Source organism: Pavona decussata, unplaced genomic scaffold, assembly GCF_977016875.1.
Source record: "Pavona decussata unplaced genomic scaffold, jaPavDecu1.1 SCAFFOLD_12, whole genome shotgun sequence".
NCBI lineage: Eukaryota > Metazoa > Cnidaria > Anthozoa > Scleractinia > Agariciidae > Pavona > Pavona decussata.
Genome location: NW_028145435.1, coordinates 1,437,868 through 1,458,897, shown reverse-complemented (window position 1 = coordinate 1,458,897; position 21,030 = coordinate 1,437,868). Strand labels below are relative to the sequence as shown.

Here is a 21,030-nt window from a genome sequence, read left to right as displayed (position 1 = left end):
CTATCTGTTCCATTTGCTTCCCTTCTTTCCCTTCCCGCCTTCGAACCTGTTTCTGTTCTTTGGAGCACTTCTTGATCAACCTTTTTTCCTCGGTTCTGCGATAGTTTACTGTAGCGCCCTACTTGATTGAGATACTTACGGAACGTCCTTCTAATCAGAAAATCAGATCAAACATGTTGTTTTCTTAGTCAATCAGGTCAATAAGGTCGTGTCATGCACTCCTCTTTCAGCTCTTATGCAGCAAATGCGTGTTTGCCATTGAAGTAACTCGTTACCGTTTGTGTTTGAATAGTTAAGAGTGGTTTGGTTTCCGACCTCCACTGGGCGACTCTCCCCTCCCTACTTCGTAATTTTGCACATCCTTAAAAAGTTTACAGAGCTGCTATCCTCGGGGACCCAGGGGTAGATAGTGGGGAGATAGATACGTTTATTAAGACACTACATGGCAGTATAAACTGAATTGCGTAGAGAAAAAATTACAGACTATTTACAAATGTATATACTAACATTCGGGGACGAGCAAAAAGTCGAAACGAGCGGAACAAAATTCGACGAAGAAAAGTAACCCCCTTCCCCCCTACTTTTCTTTGTCGAATTTTTTTCCGTGCGTTTCGACTTTTTCCTAGAGCTGTTAGAAACAATGAAATGAACCAGTCATTGTTAAAATATATGTTTATTTTCCAACAAAATAAAATATATAATTAAAGTTTTGTACATGTTATGCCACTTACCTAAAATTCGTTTTACAATCTTTTTAAAAGATATCTTATATTGAGCAGTAACTTCTAACAAAATTCACTTTGATTTCATCTTTATCACATGAAAACGATCAGGGTTCGTCAGAAAAATCCGTCTTTGTACTTCGTGCGAGAAGTTGAAAGTCTTAATTAAAGTCGCACGGTTCTTTCTAAAAATTTATACAATGCAAAGAATACAAAATTTCTCCTCTAATGTACGACCAGGTACGCTCCTGATTGAAAGGGACGATTAAAATGTCCGATTCAATTTTCTGGGAGATAAACATCTCAGCCTTAAAACGGGCCAGACGATAATTTCTATTAAAAAAAAAAAGCAATCTTATGACGACTATTCGGGCAAAGTTTAAAAAAATCGAGCCTTCACCGTAAAATTAACGTTTCTAGTTATAAAAAATAAATATCCCTTCCAAATTTGAAAACAAAGTTTCTTATAAGGTTAATCGATTAGTATTCGTCGGTAGTTGCTAGGCAACCTGCATCTGGTTATCGTGCTGAGCTGACGTAGAAAAGTTCAATAACTCTGCAATGGCTCCCGCTAATTTTGATCAAAGAATTTCATTCGTTCGGTAGAGAAGAATCGAGAATTAGTGGTGATTTGTTGTTCGCGCTACCCTGGTGCGAGTGAAGGCGAGTCTGATTCGGTGACATCACCACTCAGGTAGAGTCCAGGCCTTACGGGGCGAAGAACGCAAAGGAACTAGAATAGCTTTCGAGGACTTCAACGACGGAGAAAAGGTGAAAAACGACACTGGTAAAGTACGACAGACAGAGCACGCCCAGGATAAACCGACTTATGCAAACATCTCAACGATGAGAAAAGAAATTATACACAAAAGTGGATTGCTGAACGATGTAAAACTATTTGACACATACGAGGAAAATATTCATTCGGTTGTAATAAAAAGATCTCATCTCAATCAAACATGGCGTAAAAAATAGACTAGTGTAACAATTCCCCTGAGTACATATAAAATCGCTAACGTTATTTTAGATTTTGACCTAAATGCATGAATTGAAAACAGTTTGAAATTTTTACTCTTTGTCTCGCCGTTAAGGGAAAAAATCTTTGTCCCTCCTCTTTCCCTCACGTCACGTGACCACTACCTTGAACAATTACAGCGCGTCTAATTACTTAGATACTGGGTAATCAACTAGCGCATCCGGGTTATGCTCATATTTGGAAAGCTACGACCCTAGTCAGTGTATCCAGGTGGTGCCAATAGTTGCTGTTACCATGGTCACCATACTAACTGCAACTCGTCGCTTCAATCGAACATGGAGTCAAGTTCTGAGGAGAAGTCGCTAAGCATATTGTTAATGTCCTTCATAAGGTCCTCGGCCAGACTGCAAGGCAAGAGAGCATAAAAAACATTCAATAAAAGAAGTTAAATTACAGAAAGCAGCACGGGTCTTTTCAACGAATTAACGAGGGTATTTAAACTAAAACAAACTGACCAAAACAAGCCCGATTCATTGTAGGCACTCATTTGTTAACCGCTTTCACAGTGGTTAAACCGAAATCAAAGTAATTACATCAGGCAAATCACAACCAACATAAATAAAGCAATCAGAACTGCAAGCCAAAACATGCAACCACTGCTACACGCGGTAAAAAGCTTACGCATGTTGGTTTTACGCCCAACTGATCAAATAAGCACGGACTTTATCCCTGCTGTAACTTAATTTTCTAACCTTATTTAACCGGGGACTCCGCAATAACTGAACCTTGAGATCATAATATGAGTTAGAGATACAGTACGAGTACGACTTTCAAATTTCGAAACAGCTGAGTTCTCAGCGGGTCCCTCGCTCCTCAGCGTTGTTGAACAGAATAGAATGAGGTTCTAGGAACGAGATTGGTGTCATACACGATAATACACGCTTACGACTAGGAATTGAAAAGTCGTACTCGTCATCGATCTCGTACTCGTTGTCCGATCTGAAGGTCGCTAATATTTCAGCCGCAACAGTGATCAGAATAAAATTTCTCCTAAACGTTTTTGATACCAAGACATGACAACAACTATAGCCAAGAGTTAATTCTCGTAAATTATATGACAAAAGAGAAAAAGGCATAAATAGGAAGAATGTGCGAGCTGATAAGAAGATTTCTTCCATACTCTCGCTCAGCCGTCTTGACCGCCTTGGTGCCCAGAGGCCCTGTCTCAGCTTCAACTTGCGGAACAAATGGAGATGACACAGAAGACTCTGTAATAGAATTAAACAAAAAAAAAGGCTAGAGGTCAAGATTCTCTCCAAGTAAAGTTACTAGCAAGTTACACAAGCAACAGAGACAGAATTTAAAGGGAAAGTGTCACGAAGGTTTGGTGTCATTTCAAAAATCACAAAACGTTCTTGTATTACCAAAAAAATAAAAATGATTGTCTAGGTTTGTTATAAATTACCACTTCAGTGCACTAAAACTGCCCCGAATACGATCAACTTACGATCGCGCGGATCTCCCCAAATACAATCCGCTTACGATCGCGCGGTTCACCCCGAATACAATTCGCTCACGATCGCGCAGTTCGCCCCGAATACAATCCGCTTACGATCGCGCGGTTCTCCCCAAATACAATCCGCTTACGATCGCGCGGTTCACCCCGAATACAATTCGCTCACGATCGCGCGGTTCGCCCCGAATACAATCCGCTTACGATCGCGGTTCGCCCCGAATACAATCCGCTTACAATCGCGCGGTTCGCCCCGAATACAATCCGCTTACGATCGCGCGGTTAGCCCCGAATACGTCATCAAACCGCATTTAACGTTACAACGAATTGAACGTGACGGCGTGAGAACAAAGCCGTAGAGTAACTAGAGAAATAAGCTAAATGTAGTAAGTAGGAAAGTTACCTGTGGAGACTGGCTGTGATAAGTCTTCTCTGGAGCGAGGTCTTAAGATCTCTTTAATCTGTTCATTTAGTTCACCGTCAGCTGTGGGAATGAAAACAATATCAAGTGAAAGAAAGTTAAAATGAATCCAGTCAAAATGACAAGAAATTCTTGCTGTTTTTGCTCGAACCATGTCATTGTGGTCACGTCATCCCTCTCTCAAAGTTTACAAACGCACAAATCGCGAAAAGTTTCAACAATGAACAGAACCACAGGAAAGTTTCGCTGAGTATCAGAAAAGAAAGAACACAAATCTTGCAGACGTTTCGAAAGGGAAGGTTCAGTTCTTTTACACAAAATATAAGCTCCTTTAGAGCCACCAGTTAACAACTTAGACCGGCACGATTCTAGTTAACGACCATTCTGATTTTAATACTTATTCACAGGTTAAAAACCTCTCTTTTCTCTGTCGATGATAAGCAGCATGGCCGACCAAGAAAGAGAAGGGAGGAACAGATTTTAGCTGAAATCCAAACGCCCATCGCAGACAAACTAGACACCTAGATGGCACCGGTAGGGTGCGCCACTATTTAACTATCAAACTCAATTTAAATAACATCAGCACGATAAGATTAAAATTAAAAGGTAGCATTAACATTGGAAATTGCTTTGCTTGAGAAAAAAGATTAAAGTGCCCAAGGGAGGAATATTAAAGAGATTAAATAATTACTTGACGATAGTTTACATGCCCAGTATAAAGAAATCTTATGTAGATTCGAAATAAGGTTAAAACTCTTTATTGTATTTCAAAGTTCTCATTTAATATAGCTACTCGCTTGAAGAAATCACCACGGTTAAATTGTCTAACACCCTGTTAGCATATAGATTGTAGGATTCAAGTAAAAGGTATGTACAAAGAAACCCGTCTCGCGATTCTTTCGCTGTCTCCGCAATCTGAGCTCTTTTAACAGGTTACCATCTTAAATATGTTTAAGTTAGTTTCTTATGAAGTTAGTTGTTATCGATGTTAATGTTAATAAATAATACATAAATGTTAATTTTAATGTTAATGTGAACATGAGTGGTGCTGTCAGTCACCATGAAGCATGTTAATGAAGAGCGCACAGCCAGTCAGAGTACAGTGAACACACAGTGCTTCTTATTCACGCGATGGACCGCTGTTTACCTCTCGTGGCATCTGCCGGGCTCAATCTCTGTACTCCACCATTCTCGTATGACTTGTTCAGTAGCTCTGGCGCACTATGCTTCCTTCCAGGTTTTTCAAAACTCCTTTTTCTCTCTTCAAACTCCTCGATTATAGACTCCACCGACCCTTGACTGCTGGTACTACTGCTGAACGAATGCACACTTCCGTTTCCGCTGTGGCGGTTGCCTGGTGACGAGGCGGAGGTCGGCCAAAGGAAGGGATTGGAACCTGTGCTGCTACGCCCTGACGGCAATGTGATTGACAGTTACTACACACGTGACTTAAATGGCTAATGTAACGCACGTGAAGTAAAACTACACAGCACGTGAACAACACGGCAGTGAAGTAAAACTTGACACATGAAAGACGTGAAGTAGTCTTCATGGCTGCATGGCTAACTACACAGTGGACCTGCAACTTTCAAAATTTAATGCAAAAGCTCTGTTTTCACTGGACCCCTTATAACTTGCAGCTTCGTTGTTTTTTGGGGTTGGGAACATTGTTCTGTCGTTCGTTCTTTTGCCCTCTCGACCAACCATGTAAGACGTTGCAAACGGTGCAGGTCGCTCCAAATTAATTCACACGCAGGAAAACTCTTAACGTACCTACGTGGTGAGGCGAACTTGAACACCAAAATGTTCTAAATATAACTTTTACTGAAAATGGGAATGAATTCACAAGCACTATTCATTTGACTCAAATGGACGAGTCAAAAGAAAACAACATGGTAAAGGTACATTCGAAAAATCTTTCCCTGTAACGTGTCAGTTTTCACTCACAAGAAGAATGTGTAATGCGACTTAAATGGTAATGATACATGAGTCACTTAAAAAAGCCAAGCAAATCACATGACGATCAGTTGTCCACGTGACTTAAGAACCTGCCCACGTGACTTAATGAAACTCTCGACAAGCGCTATTTGTTTATTTTTCTTTAAACAATTACAAGCTACTTATTTTCACGCAGTTTATTTTGTTAGCTTTTGATTATGTGCTTTAAACCAAGTTTAAAGGTAAGACTTTATTTGAGACAAGTTAAGGCACAATTTAATTCTCGGTGTGTGTGCTTGGCTTGTGTGTAACAAAGACATTCCCCGTTATTTTCGACTAAAAAAACAGCTAATGTACTAACCTTTTGTTATCTGTTTTAGTTTCAGTACTAAAATCGTGCATTCTCAGCTAACGAGAGGCTAGGGTAGAGTCTAAATAACTGAAGATATCATGTAACCAGCTACCATCTTCTACAACGTATGGCCGAATTGAGATATTTTTAAACGAGAGTGGCCTAAAGTGATTTATACATTTGGTATTTGTCAATTAGAGCGGCTTTCAATTAACTGTTGTAAAACCAAAACCAAAGTAATTCCTCTGGCCAATCACAACTGATGTAAACAGCACAATCAGCCAATCAGAACTCGAAGCAAATACATGTAACCTGCGTCAAGCGCGGGAAAACGCGTGCAACCAAGCACAATTGGTTTAGTTTGGCTTCCCATTGGTTGAGTAAATGGCGCGAACTTTGCCAACCAATCACAGAGCACAGTAAAGCAAAACCAAAGCAAACGAGAAATTACTTTCCACACTCAATTGAAAACCGCTTTATCAGCGACGTTGAAGTAAGGATGCATTCCCTTAAGTGTACTCGATTTTCAGATTTTATGAATCCATACTGTTTGGATTTTAGTCTTAGCTAAGAAAGATTAATGAGATTATTTCCATTCAAAATAAGCACGTGTTAAAAAATTAATGTGGACAAAATCTGTGCAAAGCGGACGGAACATATTGATCTGAAAACGGATTCGTAGACAAATCAGAACGATTGTTTGGATTAAATGTAAGATGAAATACATCAAACATGTGGAAGAGTATTTCATCTGATTTCCAAAGCACCATTTGGGCGTAGCCAAGTTTTTTTAAACCAACTTCAAGGTTTTTGCAAATCGGATGAAACAGTTTTTCAAGTGTTTGATGTAGCTTCTCAAATTCAAATTCAAAGCATAAATTCACCACATTTTATGATAATTAAGATCGCATTTCCAAACCTCATTCACGATAGTGATTTCCTTTGCTTTGTTTCCTTCAATTGAATTATTAATGATTTTGAGAATAGTTTTTCCTCAATTGGAACAGAAATCGAATTTTTGAGCGCAACATCCAGATTCGGGTCGGTTGAAACGAATGCCTCCAAGCTTAGAAAAAGGTTCTAAAAAGTAGGATGTCCCTAAACCGTTTGGTCAGGATTGTGTTTTTATTATTCTTAATAAAAGTAAAAATACTTACTGTCCAAAGGACTAACAGGAGCAAGAGGTTTCATGGGTGACCTGTCTCCGCCACTGTCCTCGCCAGAGCTCTTGTCGCTGGATCCGGAGAACGACGCTGCCTTGCGAGGCTTGGGCTTCACCACAGGGGGAGGGGGCTTCTTGAAGCTCTTCGGTTTCACAGGCGGAGGCGCCGCGGGTTTCTTGGGCCTCTGGAAGGTGGAGTCCAGAGAAAAGGTCCGTAATCTATCGTTTTCTCTCATCACGGTATCCTTAACGGACTTAACGGGGCCTCTTGAGTGATTGTCTTGAGGAGGGTCGGGTATGGGGAATGATATGTCAATGTCCTCCATGGGAGGGGGAGGGCGGGGAGGAGGCTCGTCATCTTCGCTTTCCGGGGATTGATCGCTATTCACTTCGTGTAAAACTAACGAAGTGTCCGCATCTTTCTTATCAAGTTCTTTTTCCTGGCGTCCAGAACACAGACTTGTTTCAACTTGAGATGTTTGTGGAACTTCAGAAAGCAGATCTGGAGAAACCGAATTCTCTATTTGATCCACTTGTTCTTTGTTTTCCATTGGCGATTCTACGCTATCTACTTTTCTGCAAAGTCCTGAGCGTTCTGGGATTTCAGATTCGACTGACGAAGAATCCTCGACAAATGGCTCTTCGTTGACATTTTCCCTAACTAAAAGCGGGGGAGGCGGAGGAAACTCCATTTCGCTGTCGTCCGTTCTCGCGTTTTCCGGTTCGACTTCATCAGTGGAGACACCGGAATCATCTCCATCTAAACTGGTCTCCAAATAACCTTTCCTCTCCTGTGGCATCAACTCATCCTGCACATTTTCCGTTTGAATTGTTCCCTGTTGTTCCAACAAGCTTCCATTTTCGTCGTCTTCCTTCAGCGCGTTAACAGCCATCCAAATCTTTCTTTGATGCCCTGGTTTAGTAACTCCAATCGCTACTAAGTCTTCTAGCGTCATATCCTGTAGGAAGTCCATGTCATCAAATCCGCCATCCATGAACTCCGGAATGTATTGTTCTAGGCCAATCATACGCAGCCACGTCATGATATCTTTCTGCAATGAAAGTACCGGACGCGAGTTGGTGCTATGTTCAGCGAATTGCCATGCGCACAATGACAGTTTTCAGCTCATTAAGCGGGCTGGTTCGCTTATAAAAGATTTTTTTCAGCTTGGTTTACCGAAATCCCGGCAGCTTACAGAGTGCGTTTACGACGGCCATATTGTAGGAGCCTCGGCGGAAACAATAGAATGATTTTCCTTTAGGAAATGAATTTTATTTTTATGCAAATATCTTTTATTGTTTGGCTGCTCCAACATGGCCGCCATGAACACACTCTATAGGGGGGTATCGGCAACCAAGTCAGCCCGCACACCCACAGAAATACAATGAGATTTTAATAACACAGAAAAATAGGTACGACCCGAGATCTCGGTAACGCGGGCCTCTTCCATATAAACAGGCTGTATTTAGAAAAGCAAAACCCAAGCAAACGAGAAATTACTTTCGATACTCGACTGAAAAAAAAATGTTCCGATGTTTGAACACAAATTAACTACGTGTATCTGCCTTGACAGAAATCCGACAGAGCATTAAAAATAATCTCGTCCTATATTTTAAGAAAAAAAAACAAACATGCAAACTTACCGGTTTATCTGTAGGAAATACTGTTGTTTTTTCCAGCTTGGCTGATTCTGATAAAATCTTTTTCCTATGACCTGTTTTCTTTACGTTTATAGCCGTCAGATCCTGAACAGAATTCACGAGAAATACCAATTATTTCATTGAAACAAAAGCAGAATAAAACGTCTACACAAGCGGGTTTAGCTTTTGAGACACTGGACAAAATCCTGAAGTGTGACCATTCAAATGAAAGCTATTGAGTAGTACTTTCCTGTGGTGCTGTTTATTACGCTGTACAAGGTGGTTTTAACTTTCAAGTCTGGGAAACTAAAGTGTGACCATTCATATGAAAGCTACTGAGTAATACTTTCCTGTGGTGCTGTTTACTGTGCTATACAAGGTGGCTCTATCTTTTGAGTCTGTAGATGAAATCCTAAAGTGTGACCATTCAAATGAAAGCTACCGAGCAGTACTTTCCTGTGGTGCTGTTTATAATGCTGTACAAGGTGTTTCTAACTTTTGCATGGTGAATGTTCGATTTCAGTTCGGGATTCTTTTACAGTTTCGAATCTGATTTCGTTGGGAACGAAACTATTAAATTCATGCCAATCTTCTCTTTATCCTATTATGTCCAGTTGATTTACCGGTAGCACATGAAATCACTGAAAGAAAGTGTGCCGTCTCGAAAGATTACCCCTTACTTGGTCATTTTCTTCCGCTGTAATTAAAATCTGCCCCGGATTCATCTGAGCTAGGACATTTCTACTTCACCGGAAAAAGAGACGCCTAGAATCCCAGCACCGTTCTCTTGTGTTTATATTACATTACGTGGACCGTACGCTTAACAACACAAGATAGGAATAACCAGCAAAAAAAAAACAACAAAATGTCCTGATTAGATTTAAATCCACAACAGTATCAAAATAACAATTATAAACATTTTTTTTTTTGAACATGAAACTACAAAAAAAAGCTTGAACCCATGTAGTCCCTATAAACTAAAGCACCCGTCGCTTCCACCAAGAGTACCCCTGTAAGTGAGTACGGAAGACATGTGTCACGTGTTCTAATTAGCTATTTTGATCCAAAATGGATGACAGCTTCTGACCATTTGACTCTGAAGAATAGGGTACATTTGGACCACTGGTCTGACTGCATAGGGTATGACAATTTTGTCGTTTCAGCCTTGAGGGATTTAACGCGGAATAGGGTCTCGTACAAGCTGTAAAAAACAACACATCTTCCCCAAAAAAGGAGGTTTTTAATCCTCTGGGCGAACCTTTAGGTTCGAAACTATAATAATAATAATATATAATTAAGCATTACACTAAGTCTCAATGCTTTACAACTCTATAAAAATGCCAATTACAAATGTGAGAAAAATACATATATATATAAAAAAAAACTTCATAGTCACATTAAAAAACCTACTCTAATTGATAAAATTTACGAAATAAATGTCTTAACTGAAGATTTAAAAGAGTTCAATGTCTCGGACTTCTTTATTTGAAGCGGCAAGGAATTCCAAGCATTGGCAGCATAGACAGAGAAGGCTCTCGCTCCATATGTCTTGGTGTTATAGCGAGGAGTAGCTAAGAGCCTTTGGTCAGCAGATCTTAATGGGCGTGATGGTAGATATGGGCAAAAGAGTTCAGATATGTAATCTGGAGCCAGATTATTAAGCGCTTTGTATGTAAGAACTAGGAACTAGGTATGTAAGAACTATGAGGAAAACGAACACCGACAGCAGGGAAGAGAAAGATGCACTCAAGCAAGCTTACTTCTTCAGACGTTTGGCGAAGAAGCCGGTTTGGTACAAGAAAAAGCTACAACCAAGTAAAAATGGAATTCAACACGACAATAATTGGTTGGTAAATAGTTAGATTATTTCTAATCTAATCAGTGCTGATTAACAAGCAACATATCAATTAACAGTGTTGTCTTATGAACAACAAATGGTTTGTTTCTTTTTAAGACACATCGAGTTCAAAAACAACATACAACGAACAAGCTTTTGCAGTTTACGTTTTCTTTTGCTTGCCGAACTCTGACCTAAGCTACGTTACGTAAATTATTTTTCTCGCCTGCTACGTCTGAGAAATGAGACGCACACAGAAGGTTTATAAAACGAAACGAGGTCGAACATACGATACTCAGGCAGAACCAATTTTAAACAAGCTGTTACCTGTGAGAAAAGTGACTAAATACCTTATTGTATTACTTAAGTTCCCCAACAACTTAGCCACAAATTTCAAACAATAACATTGTGTTTCGCTTCGTGACGTTTGTTTTTGCTTCTTGGTAGACTTTCTTTCCACGAAAGTATCCATCTGATAGCTTTCGAACCATGTAACAGGCGCACTTTTTTTAAGGATTGCATTTTTACTGCACGTTTTTGGCTTTACCCTGTCCTAACAAGCACTTTCAATTTATCTTTCCCCTATCTTAACCTTAACGCAAATATTATTGTCGTGCAATTTCCCTCAAGGTGCCATGAATGTCACCCACAGAAGCGGCCAACTCGGAAAACGCAAAACTTATTTGCAAATATTTTAACGTGGCTTTCATTTGAGTAATCTTACGTTAACATTTTATCTAGGGAAAACTAGAAAGAGGATTATTCGTTACCTCTGCGGTGATTCCAAGGACACTGGTCATGTCGAAACCTCCTGTGACAAAATTATCGATGTAGATTGTCAACTTGATCTTTTCCAACCAGTCATACAGCGCGTTGTAGTCTCGCATCTTTTGGAAAGAAACACGAAAAAGTATTAATTTAAGGAAACAACATTTGTAAATGATGATATCATCACACAGAAATATTTCGGTGAGATTAAGAAAATTAAGAACACCTTATAGTCAAGTTAACACATCATATTTTGCAAATGCAAAAGAAGTAATTACCATTGAATATAACCCAAGCACTCAATTTAGAACAAATAGCAATACAAAGGAGTTTAGGTGATATTGTCGAGTGTCGAGACCATGAAGTCGATGGTGGAAACTAACATGATGTTGTTCAATGATCTAGAGGACATTAATGAGCCAACCACAAGGGGAAATTAGGTCAAATTTTAAAAACACAGTAGCCGAAAACGAATATTGTGGTCAAACGAACAGTAAAATATAAACACAAACAACAATTTAAAGAAATGCAAAGATAAGGATGTGTCCCGCAACAAGTAAACTATCAGGTGAGAAAACTATTTATCAGATGTCTCTAACGTGTGACAATTTATCGTTTAACTGAAAATGACAAGGGAAAATATGGATTTGTATAGATGTGTCTTAATTTGCAGTCTTACCAAAATTTCCAAGCGTAAAGCAACAGAGCTGTCGTAGCTGATGCACAGAGCAAAAGCTCGTTTTCTAAACAAGCACCACTCAAGTGGCAACTTGTTTATAAGTGACGAGGCATAACTAAACAACCACAAAACGGCATGGGCTCGTAAACAAACATCCCGAACATTTCCGTGCTTTAAGATGGCGTTTGAATTCCTGCCGTGACTAAATATGGCTAAATCCTGATTTTTACAAGTTAAACCTAAGTTCACACTGTGATCTTCTTTCACTGTGCATTTCCTGTACACATGGCTTGAATTACAACAAGTTTGCTCTGACCTTTTCGCACAGGACAAGTACAATCCACCTTCGACTGCAATCGTCCCTCTTACAGATTAGACTTCTTATTGGTATAAATTGCACTATTTTTAATCATGACGGCTCTCTGCGGTACTGTAATCACGTCTCCAGGCCATAGGGCGGGCCAAGCCACTCACAAGACGATAGCTTTTCACGCCCAAAGCACTTGAAACTTGACCTCACAACTTCCGTAACAAAGTACATCTTTCAACACGATGTACAGCCGTAAACTCGACTCCAACTGAGATCTTTCCTCGTTGTTCCGGCGAAAGGAAGAAAGGAAGGATACGCAGTTCTATTTCAGTTGTTTCACGGTGCATGAACACACCTGGGGCAAGTCAGCGTTTTTATCTAGCGTCCAAAAAAGGAAATCTTGACTCACCTTGAGCGGTATATTACCCGAGGGTTCTACGGGATCGCCCACGCCATCTGCTCGAACAAAAACAACACATTATACTCAGTAGAGGTAAAAAAGAAATAAAAGAAGAGGCCAAGACTGGAGTTAAACCTCAACTTGCATGACAAGAAATATGGACGTTCAATGTATTATTTTTTGTCACGAAATATTCACTGAAAGGCAGGAGCTCGGAGAAAGACCGCACGGCAGGAAGATGGTCAGTCACTCACATTTAATCCTTGACGACCATCTATTTTCTCTCCACAATACCAATACTGGACCAAACAATATAAGTTATGAGAAAAAGGGGAATAATCACAAAAATAAAATGTCTTGATGTTTAAACGAATTCTCCGAACAAGTACCATAAGAGATACATAGAGCACAGTGGGAAGAATATGTGTGTTAATAATGAGATAGTTCGCAGACGTAAATGATGAATCCACCTCCAGGACTTTGATAGCTGGGGCCCGTTTCTCGAAAGACCCGGTAACATACCGGGCCCGGTAAGTGTCTTTGGCGATAAATGTTTCTTAGCAGAAGTCAACTTTTGTTAGCTTTGAATACTAAATTTTAAAATCTTATAAAACTAGCGTTCTATCACGAATGTTGTCATCATATTGGCTACGCTCCTCCCGCTCTACCTACGAAAAGGTGCTCGACTTGCACAGTTCAAACTTCAAAATTTTTCTGAAGGTGCAGATCTTTCCCTGTCTATGCTGTCATTGTTTTCCAATGCTAAGAATTAAAAAAATCTGAAAACTGAAGCCGCTACTCATAGCGCAAAACCGTAAAAAATGCAAATTATTTTCTACACTAAAAATCGCCCTGTTAATACTCGTTATGAACACCGTAAAAAAAAAAAAAAACGTAAACAACGGCAACAAAACGTCGATTCCTTTAGTAGAAACATCAGTTCTGTGAAAGGACAGTGTTAAACACGATTATTGTAAAGATTAAATCTCCAGGAACTGACGTCATGTCTCCCCATTGGAAATCTTCGTGCGTCAAAAACGATTGTTAACGCGTTTTCAAAATTCCGTTTCAAATAATCTCGACAGAGTGTATCGTCGGAGTCTTTAAAGCCTCAAGAACACCAAGAGTGGCATATTACGCCATCACTTGGTCTAATACTTGGTAATGTGAGATTCCCATGACTTTTGTACTGCAAGGCGGGAACCCGTTCATTTTGTGAGACAATTCACCAGCCCTGTACGTTTCTACTTTTTTATCCGATTACATCCGTGATGTACGACAAATGAAAATAAGGAGATTAAGACATTACTTAATATTTTTATCGATCGTATTTTTCTTTCAAAGCCATAATTCCCAATGTAAGTGCTCAGACATAATTTTAAAAGCCTCAAATTATACATGGGCAGATTGTTTTGAACTTAGAAATAAATAGAGCACTGTTTTCTTTCGAGATCAATGCGTCACGTTTTATCATGGATAGTAGAAAGATTGCGTGGTACCAGTGGTTTCAACATCGTATTAACAACAAGTTGAGAGAAAACTCCTTAAGTAACACGTCTAAACCGTCCCTCCCAGCGCCACGTCAGGGGTGGGGTGAGAGATACACGAGTAAGTCTTACTTGAGAAGTGCGCATTGGACAATGAAGACGTCCCTCCCAGAGCCACGTCAGGGGTGGGGTGAGAGGTACACGAGCAAGTCTTCCTTGAGAAGTGCGCATTTGACAAGGAAGCCGTCCCTCCCAGAGCCACGTCAGGGGTGGGGTGGGAGGCACACAAACAACTCTCCCTTGAGAAGTACGAATTTGACAAGGAAGCCGTCTCTCCCTCCCGCATTTGACAAGTTTTATATTAGAAATAATGTGATGAATAAGTTTTTTATGAACAAAAAAATTTGCGAAGTCTTTCCTTGACAAGCCGTCTTGTTCAAAAACTGTCGTTATCTTTCTTGTTTTGTAACACGTTCATTGAAAACGTTACACCCTCCCTTGACTACACGAACAAGTCAAAATTGCCAAGAAAAAGCTTCTCAAGGACTAATCCCTCTTGTTGAACCAGCCCCATTTGTTACTTACCGTGCCGTTTAATATTGACATATTGGTGTATGACTGGTACTGCGCCACTCTTCATCATCTCGTAATCCAGGGCGTCTTTTTTTTCTTCTGAAGAGAACAGTAAAAGATATCCTCCATCACTCACTTAAAGCTACGAGCTTGAAGCTTATCGACTCACATAGTATGTTTTTAACGATTGTAACTGTTGATGAAATCCTGAATGATTTGAATGGAATCTTGAAGATTTCTCTGAAAAAGACGTATTAACTGGAAAAAAGTTCAAAATACTTGGGAAACAATGGTTATTTTTTTAAATACTTAATGCTGTAATGTAAAGAAAAATTGTTAGCTTTATACCGTCAATAAACTAGGGAAATTTCTAGGGCAACTCTTAATGTTCAAAACTGACATGTAAATTCCAAAGTTCCGTTCAAATTTCAAAAATACTAATCACGCGTGATGCAGATTGACTTTAAGCAGTACTTTCTTTTGCTAATGTTTTTATAATGCTGTACAAGGTGGTTCTAACTTTTGAGTCTGTGGATGACTGGTGCTGTTTATTATGCTGTACAAGGTGGTTCTGATCTTTGAAACTCTAGATGAAATCCTTTTTTCAAACTGAGAAGCTAAAAGCTATCCTTATACCTGCAATATCTGAAGAATTCCTGTCTTTATTGTCTTCTCCAGCAGCTTGAGCATTCTTCCTGTCAGTTTGCTTGGAGTCCGGAACACCTCCTGCCATGGGCACATAATAAGTCCCATCATTCGAAACGTTTTCGTACGGATGTTTCACAGCTGAAGTGGAAGCACCTGACGTGACAGCACCTTGCGTGACAGCACCTGGCGTGACATTTTCGTAACCCCTGGGATCAGTCGGCTTTGAAAGCTGTTGGCTAACAACAACGTAACCATCATCACCCTCCCCCTGTTCGTCAACATCGGAGATGAACATGCTCTGCAAGTCATCGGTCTTTCCTCTCTGCGGGAGGCTCACATTTTCGTACGCTAATGGCTGCTGCCTAGAGTGTTCTCTTGTGGTCACAGGCAGTGGTTTCCAGATGTCTTCTTTGAAAGGCGGCGTTGCTCTGCCACTAGACACTGAGCTGAGATTCATATCTTCGTATCCTTTCCTTGATAACTCAGGCGTAGCGACCCGCTTTGTGGCTTGCTCAGGAACACTGAGACCCGAGCTACCCGCGGGACTTGCGCCACCCGCGCGTTTTGTGTCTTGTGGAAGTGGTGCGGGCGCTCGAGCCGATTTAGCAGCGTGCCGTTCAGAATCAGCAGCGTCGCTTTTCGTGCGTGTTTTAGGCGGAAGAGAGGGTGGTGGGTTGGCGGCCGTATTTCGAACCCAAATATCTTCACATTCGTTTAAAGAAAGAGCCTTCTTACTGCCTTTACGAGGCAAAGTTGGAACGTCTTCACATTCATCCACCTCTTGCACGCATCCATTTTGCGGCAAAAGAACTTCGGCGTATTGCGTTTTGTTGTTTATTTGACTTCCTCCTGCACCAGAGGTCTGGGGAGGAGATAACGGGCCTTTGTCAACCGCTACTTCCACGTACTGCAGGCCCGTACCATGACCAAGCTTGACAGAGCCCTTCTTGGCCTTAAGACCCTTCTCAGGTAACAGTGGTTCTACAAGGGCCTTTTTCAGAGCAGGGCTGGGACTTTGGTCCTCGTTGTCATCGTCACGGTGGCGTGGTCCCTTTTTACCAAAGCTACTCAGCCGTGGAGAGTTCCGGTTAAAGTCTGAAGATGATGATGCTGGCGAAAACAATAGCAAAGAATAACTTATAACAAAAAAGACCATAAAATTTCAGTAAAAATTATTTATATTACTGAATTACTGATGATAAAAGTAGTAATTTAACATTAAGGACGATTTGGAGGTGGCAACAAACGTCTTAAAAGTGGAAACGCTTGTGACATTTCTAACATCACCTGGTAGACGTTTCCATTCATTATAATTTGAAGGAAATAAATAGATTGAACACTCTTACAAAGTTACTTACGGTTCAGTGATAATCTACAATCGGATCTTTACAAAATGTAAACCTAAAAATACTAGTCTAAGTCGTAAACCCCTCCTCGATAATATTAATTGAATTGAATTGAATTCACTCGGAATAACACTACATCCCTTGCGAATTTCTTATCAGCTACAATCTTGGACAAAACCGTCGAGAAACATTATATTATCGATCTACTAATTCCACCGCTACGGTGATACATCAACAACTTAGTCCCCCACCAGCTCTTCATCAGTGTTGGTCCGTCCCTGAACTAAATGGCTGGGTAATCGTCCGGCATTCAAAGCAACATTGAGTAGGGGGGATGGGGGAGTGAAGGTTTACCGCCCTCAAGACGGTGATTTCCTTAAGGGAGATTGAAATATATGTGTAAAATTCGCATTTTTCTCAACTAGTTTTGTCGAAGATTTAGCCTTTGTAAATTTAACTCACTTAATCTGACGTTATAGTCGTCACCCGGAGGCTAAATTCTTCAAGTCTTTGCTTTTTTTTTTTTGTTTTTGTTTTTGATCTTGTTTGCTTTGCTTTATTTATGTTTTTGTTTCTACATTGTTTTTTTCGGCTGACTTACCTGACGCCAAGGCTATCATCTCATAAGACCCCTTTGGTACGATGGATTCCGCCTTTGGTGACCTTTTGCCTGTAACTGACGTTAAGATAAAGATAAATATAGTGTTAAGTAAAATCGTTTATTGAAAAAAAAACACCTCGCAGTCCGGAGACTGAATTACGTGTATAATTTACAAAACAAAATCTATAATTAAATTAATTACAAAGGTCTATGATAATAAAAATCTAATGGAATCAAATCACTCAGAATGACCGTATTAAAAAGAAATTTTGTTTAAGTGTACGAATGAATGCTAGAATGAGTGAAAATCCTTCAGAATTTCTCTGCTTGGCTGCGAACCCAACACAGAAAATTTAGGTCACGGAACAAACAAAAATATTGGCCTGGACGTTATTTGAACCAACAACTACATTTGGTCCTTTTCTGCTTTCAGTTCTTTGGTCTAAATTAGTTTTTCAACAACAGAGCCGTTTTTAAATTGGTGTCGACGGAGAGTAATTCGTTTCTGCTTTGGTTTTACTTTACCAAGCTCTGTGATTGGTTAGCAAAGCTCGCGCCACTTTCTCAACCAATGAGAAGCAAAACCCAAATCAATCGTGGCTTGGTCGCACGCGTTTTCCCGCGCTTGACGCCAGTCACGTCTCTTTGCTTCAAACTCTATTTGGTTCACCACGCTGTTTACGTCTGCTGTGATTGGCCAGATCTAGATTAATTACTATGCTTCTGGTTTTACGACACTCAGTTGCAAACCGCTCTATTATGCCGACCAATGTCTGATTTCAAAGAAACTGGAACAAACTGATACACGGCCGAATGGTACAAGTAACATTCTTTCTGTGTCAGACATTAAAGCCTAGCCGAAAGAAAGAAAGAATCCTTCTACAAATCGTTACAATCTGACTATACAAACCATTAGAGCCTCGTCTCGGTGAAGTTATCCTAACGAAGTTGCCTGGGAAGAATCCAACTTTTTCTTTCTGGGAAATGAATCAAGAGGACAAAGCTATTACAAGACAACGGACGTGTGCAAGACCATTTGACGGCCTTAGAGAACAAGCAGTCCTTGACTACATATAAATACGACTCGCGTTTTCACGCGGTAAGCAATTTTCCCATAGGCTGAGGTATTCTTCTCGAAGACCAGGAGGGAGGGGTGAGCTTCGTATTTATCTCTATTGAATCACGAGACGGGATGACCACGGAAATCATGATTCCGTGACCAGCTAAAAAAATAGGTACGCATTGCGTACATGCGGGTAGTGCTGTGCACGCGCTGCGGACCTGTTTGTTTACGGACACTCACTCACGCACTCACTCATTCTTACATGCCTGATGACATAGTGGGTAGAGCACTATACAGCGCACTACACACAACCAGGAAACTTTTACTGGTCTACAAGCAGTGATCACACCAAATGATAAAAAAAATTGAAACCAATCAATAAAAGATCAAAGACAAAAGATATGTGGAATGTTGAACTTTGAACTTTGAACTTCAATCCAAATCGCAACAGTCAGGTTACGACCCAAAATCTCTCCCACCTCGACGGTTGAGGCGTTTTGCCTTTTACTAGATTTTTCCAATGATTGCTTTTTCCCTAGTGTTTAATATAAAAATATATTTTTGCACCAGGCGATACTGTGGTCAATTGACTATTAAGTAAATAACTCTATTAGCTCGATCCAAAGTTTAAACTAGCCTGCGTGGAAGGCGCTAGAAAGGGGAAGGGAGAAGGGGAATAATGTGCGCACGCTCCCCTCGCCCGTCGTACGCATGCGCCTGATTCCCCTTCTTCCTTCTCCCTTTCTAGCCCCTTCCACGAAGGCTACACTTAAATCACAATGTAAAGCATGGAAAACGTGACGACCAGAGGAAAATAAACACATAAAGCAAAAAAATTCAGCTAAATACAAACTTAGAACTGGTCACTGGTAACCAACCTCTCCATTCGTAACCTTCCCTTTCCATCTTTCATTCTGGTTTTGTTCCAGTACCTAACAAAATAACAAAAAAGCATAAAACGTGTTCTCTTTTTTCTTTTATTAATCAGCAAAATAAGAAAATTACAGGCCCCAGACACGTGTTGCATGATGGCATGCAATATTGCGCTTAACATGTGATCAGGCTCAATTTTCGTTTCGCTGGGTAAACCATTCCCGCGGGGAACGCGAACGAACAATAGAGAGTGATGCTAAACTTGGGCCTGATAGAAGGTTACAGCTGTATATTGCGCTCACCACTGAAACTTGTGCGCATTATCAGTGATATGGACAATATTGTGTCGGTATGGGTAATCACATTCTTTTAAAAGAGTGAAAATAATTCAACGCGTGTGGTGCACAATGACGTGAGCGCAACTATCCGTCATTTCTTGCGCTCCAATCCCAAGAGTTTGTTTTGCGGTTTCACCTTTTTTTAAACCAGTGACATAACGTTAGCGCCAATAGTAGAGACCCAGATTAAAACTACGAGTGTGAGAATCAGGCACTGCTCACAGGCATCCGTTTTCGATTTATAGAAACAGAGATTTTTGATCCGTCATAGTACAAGTGATGGAAAGTGACGGAAACCATTGCCAACCACCTTAAGGGTTTGGGTACACCTCGGATTTATAACAGAATAACAAGTCAGTAAAAAGGCTCGTAAACAACAAATGCTGTGTCTCTTACAATAATCGTGTCACCAGTCTTGAATGACAGGGCTTTTGAATCCATCATGTTGAAGTGATCTCTAACAGCTTTAGCATAGACAGTACTATCAACAGCAACTGCGTCTGAAATGAGTCAAATTATCAGTCAATGACTAGACAAGAGGGTTAGTTTCTAAAGAAGCTGTGGTGCTGCGTCGTCGGTGGGGAGTAGAAACGAATCTTTGGTTTTTTCAACAGTTAATTAATAGGTAAGTTTACAGGCATTTTTCCGTTGCCACATTTTTTGTGACTCAAACCTTGGTATGAACTTATTTCACTACTTTTTAAGGTATTCCCTCACTTTGTTATCCCGTGCACGATTTTTTTCTACGGAAAAAGCTTTACAGAATATTTTTTTCGTATTGCCCAACCCCACCTGCCTCAAGATCAAAATGGTCAATCTTTTAGATCCTGGGAAGGAGTAGGAAAGAAAGAACACAAGGGAAAATATTGTAAGAGAACAAAAGGAGAGGGTATTGGGGAGAGGGACCACAGGCATTCCACACTGAACAGGCTACCTACTCATAAGCAGCTCAAAAAAAGAAGCTAATGTGTTTAGTCTGTTGAACGCCAATTACACTGCAGTTCATCAGGCTGACTGACATAAACTCGCTTTGGACCACAACGTACACCCTTTGGAAGTTTTCACATGTTTGGACGTAAAAGTATACATCTGCAGTATACTCCTCTATTTCAGTTCAAAAATAATAATAATAATAATAATAATAACAACAACAAGCAATAAACTAACCTTTTAAAAGGTGTTTAATTTCTGAGGATGCCTTGGAACTTGTGAAAAGATTTACTACATCAAGCGCGGTGTGACCTTCATCATTCCTGGCACTGGAATCTATACCCCACTGAAATAAACACAAGTTTTCAGTCAAAACCTTTGGTTTCAATCAGATCAACCACATGAACAAGCAAGCCTTCAATTTTCTCTTTTGTAATCAATTCATTCTTCTA

The 21,030-nt window shown here is 40.2% G+C and overlaps 1 protein-coding gene across 3 annotated transcripts in view; it reads right to left on the bottom strand.

The window, feature by feature from the left end:
* Positions 1 to 657: 657 nt before the first annotated feature.
* LOC146487989 (uncharacterized) overlaps positions 658 to 21,030 on the bottom strand; it is a 29,376-nt gene continuing 9,003 nt past the window's right edge. The window contains exons 8-23 of one of the 3 annotated variants that reach the window (XR_014867604.1): positions 20,816 to 20,924; positions 20,045 to 20,148; positions 19,316 to 19,369; positions 18,285 to 18,351; positions 17,375 to 17,449; positions 15,416 to 16,537; positions 14,792 to 14,878; positions 12,729 to 12,775; positions 11,333 to 11,449; positions 8,729 to 8,830; positions 7,080 to 8,136; positions 4,780 to 5,043; positions 3,615 to 3,695; positions 2,879 to 2,966; positions 1,917 to 2,102; positions 658 to 1,880 (exon numbers count right to left, since the gene is read on the bottom strand). Coding sequence is in view for 2 of the 3 variants with exons in the window: in XM_085125082.1 (XP_084981208.1) it covers positions 2,024 to 2,102; positions 2,879 to 2,966; positions 3,615 to 3,695; positions 4,780 to 5,043; positions 7,080 to 8,136; positions 8,729 to 8,830; positions 11,333 to 11,449; positions 12,729 to 12,775; positions 14,792 to 14,878; positions 15,416 to 16,537; positions 17,375 to 17,449; positions 18,285 to 18,351; positions 19,316 to 19,369; positions 20,045 to 20,148; positions 20,816 to 20,924 (3,453 nt within the window). In the remaining variant the exon portion in view is untranslated. Of the gene's footprint in view, positions 2,103 to 2,878; positions 2,967 to 3,614; positions 3,696 to 4,779; positions 5,044 to 7,079; positions 8,137 to 8,728; positions 8,831 to 11,332; positions 11,450 to 12,728; positions 12,776 to 14,791; positions 14,879 to 15,415; positions 16,538 to 17,374; positions 17,450 to 18,284; positions 18,352 to 19,315; positions 19,370 to 20,044; positions 20,149 to 20,815; positions 20,925 to 21,030 lie in introns of all 3 variants that reach the window. The other 2 variants (XM_085125082.1, XM_085125095.1) reach the window with 2 other exon arrangements.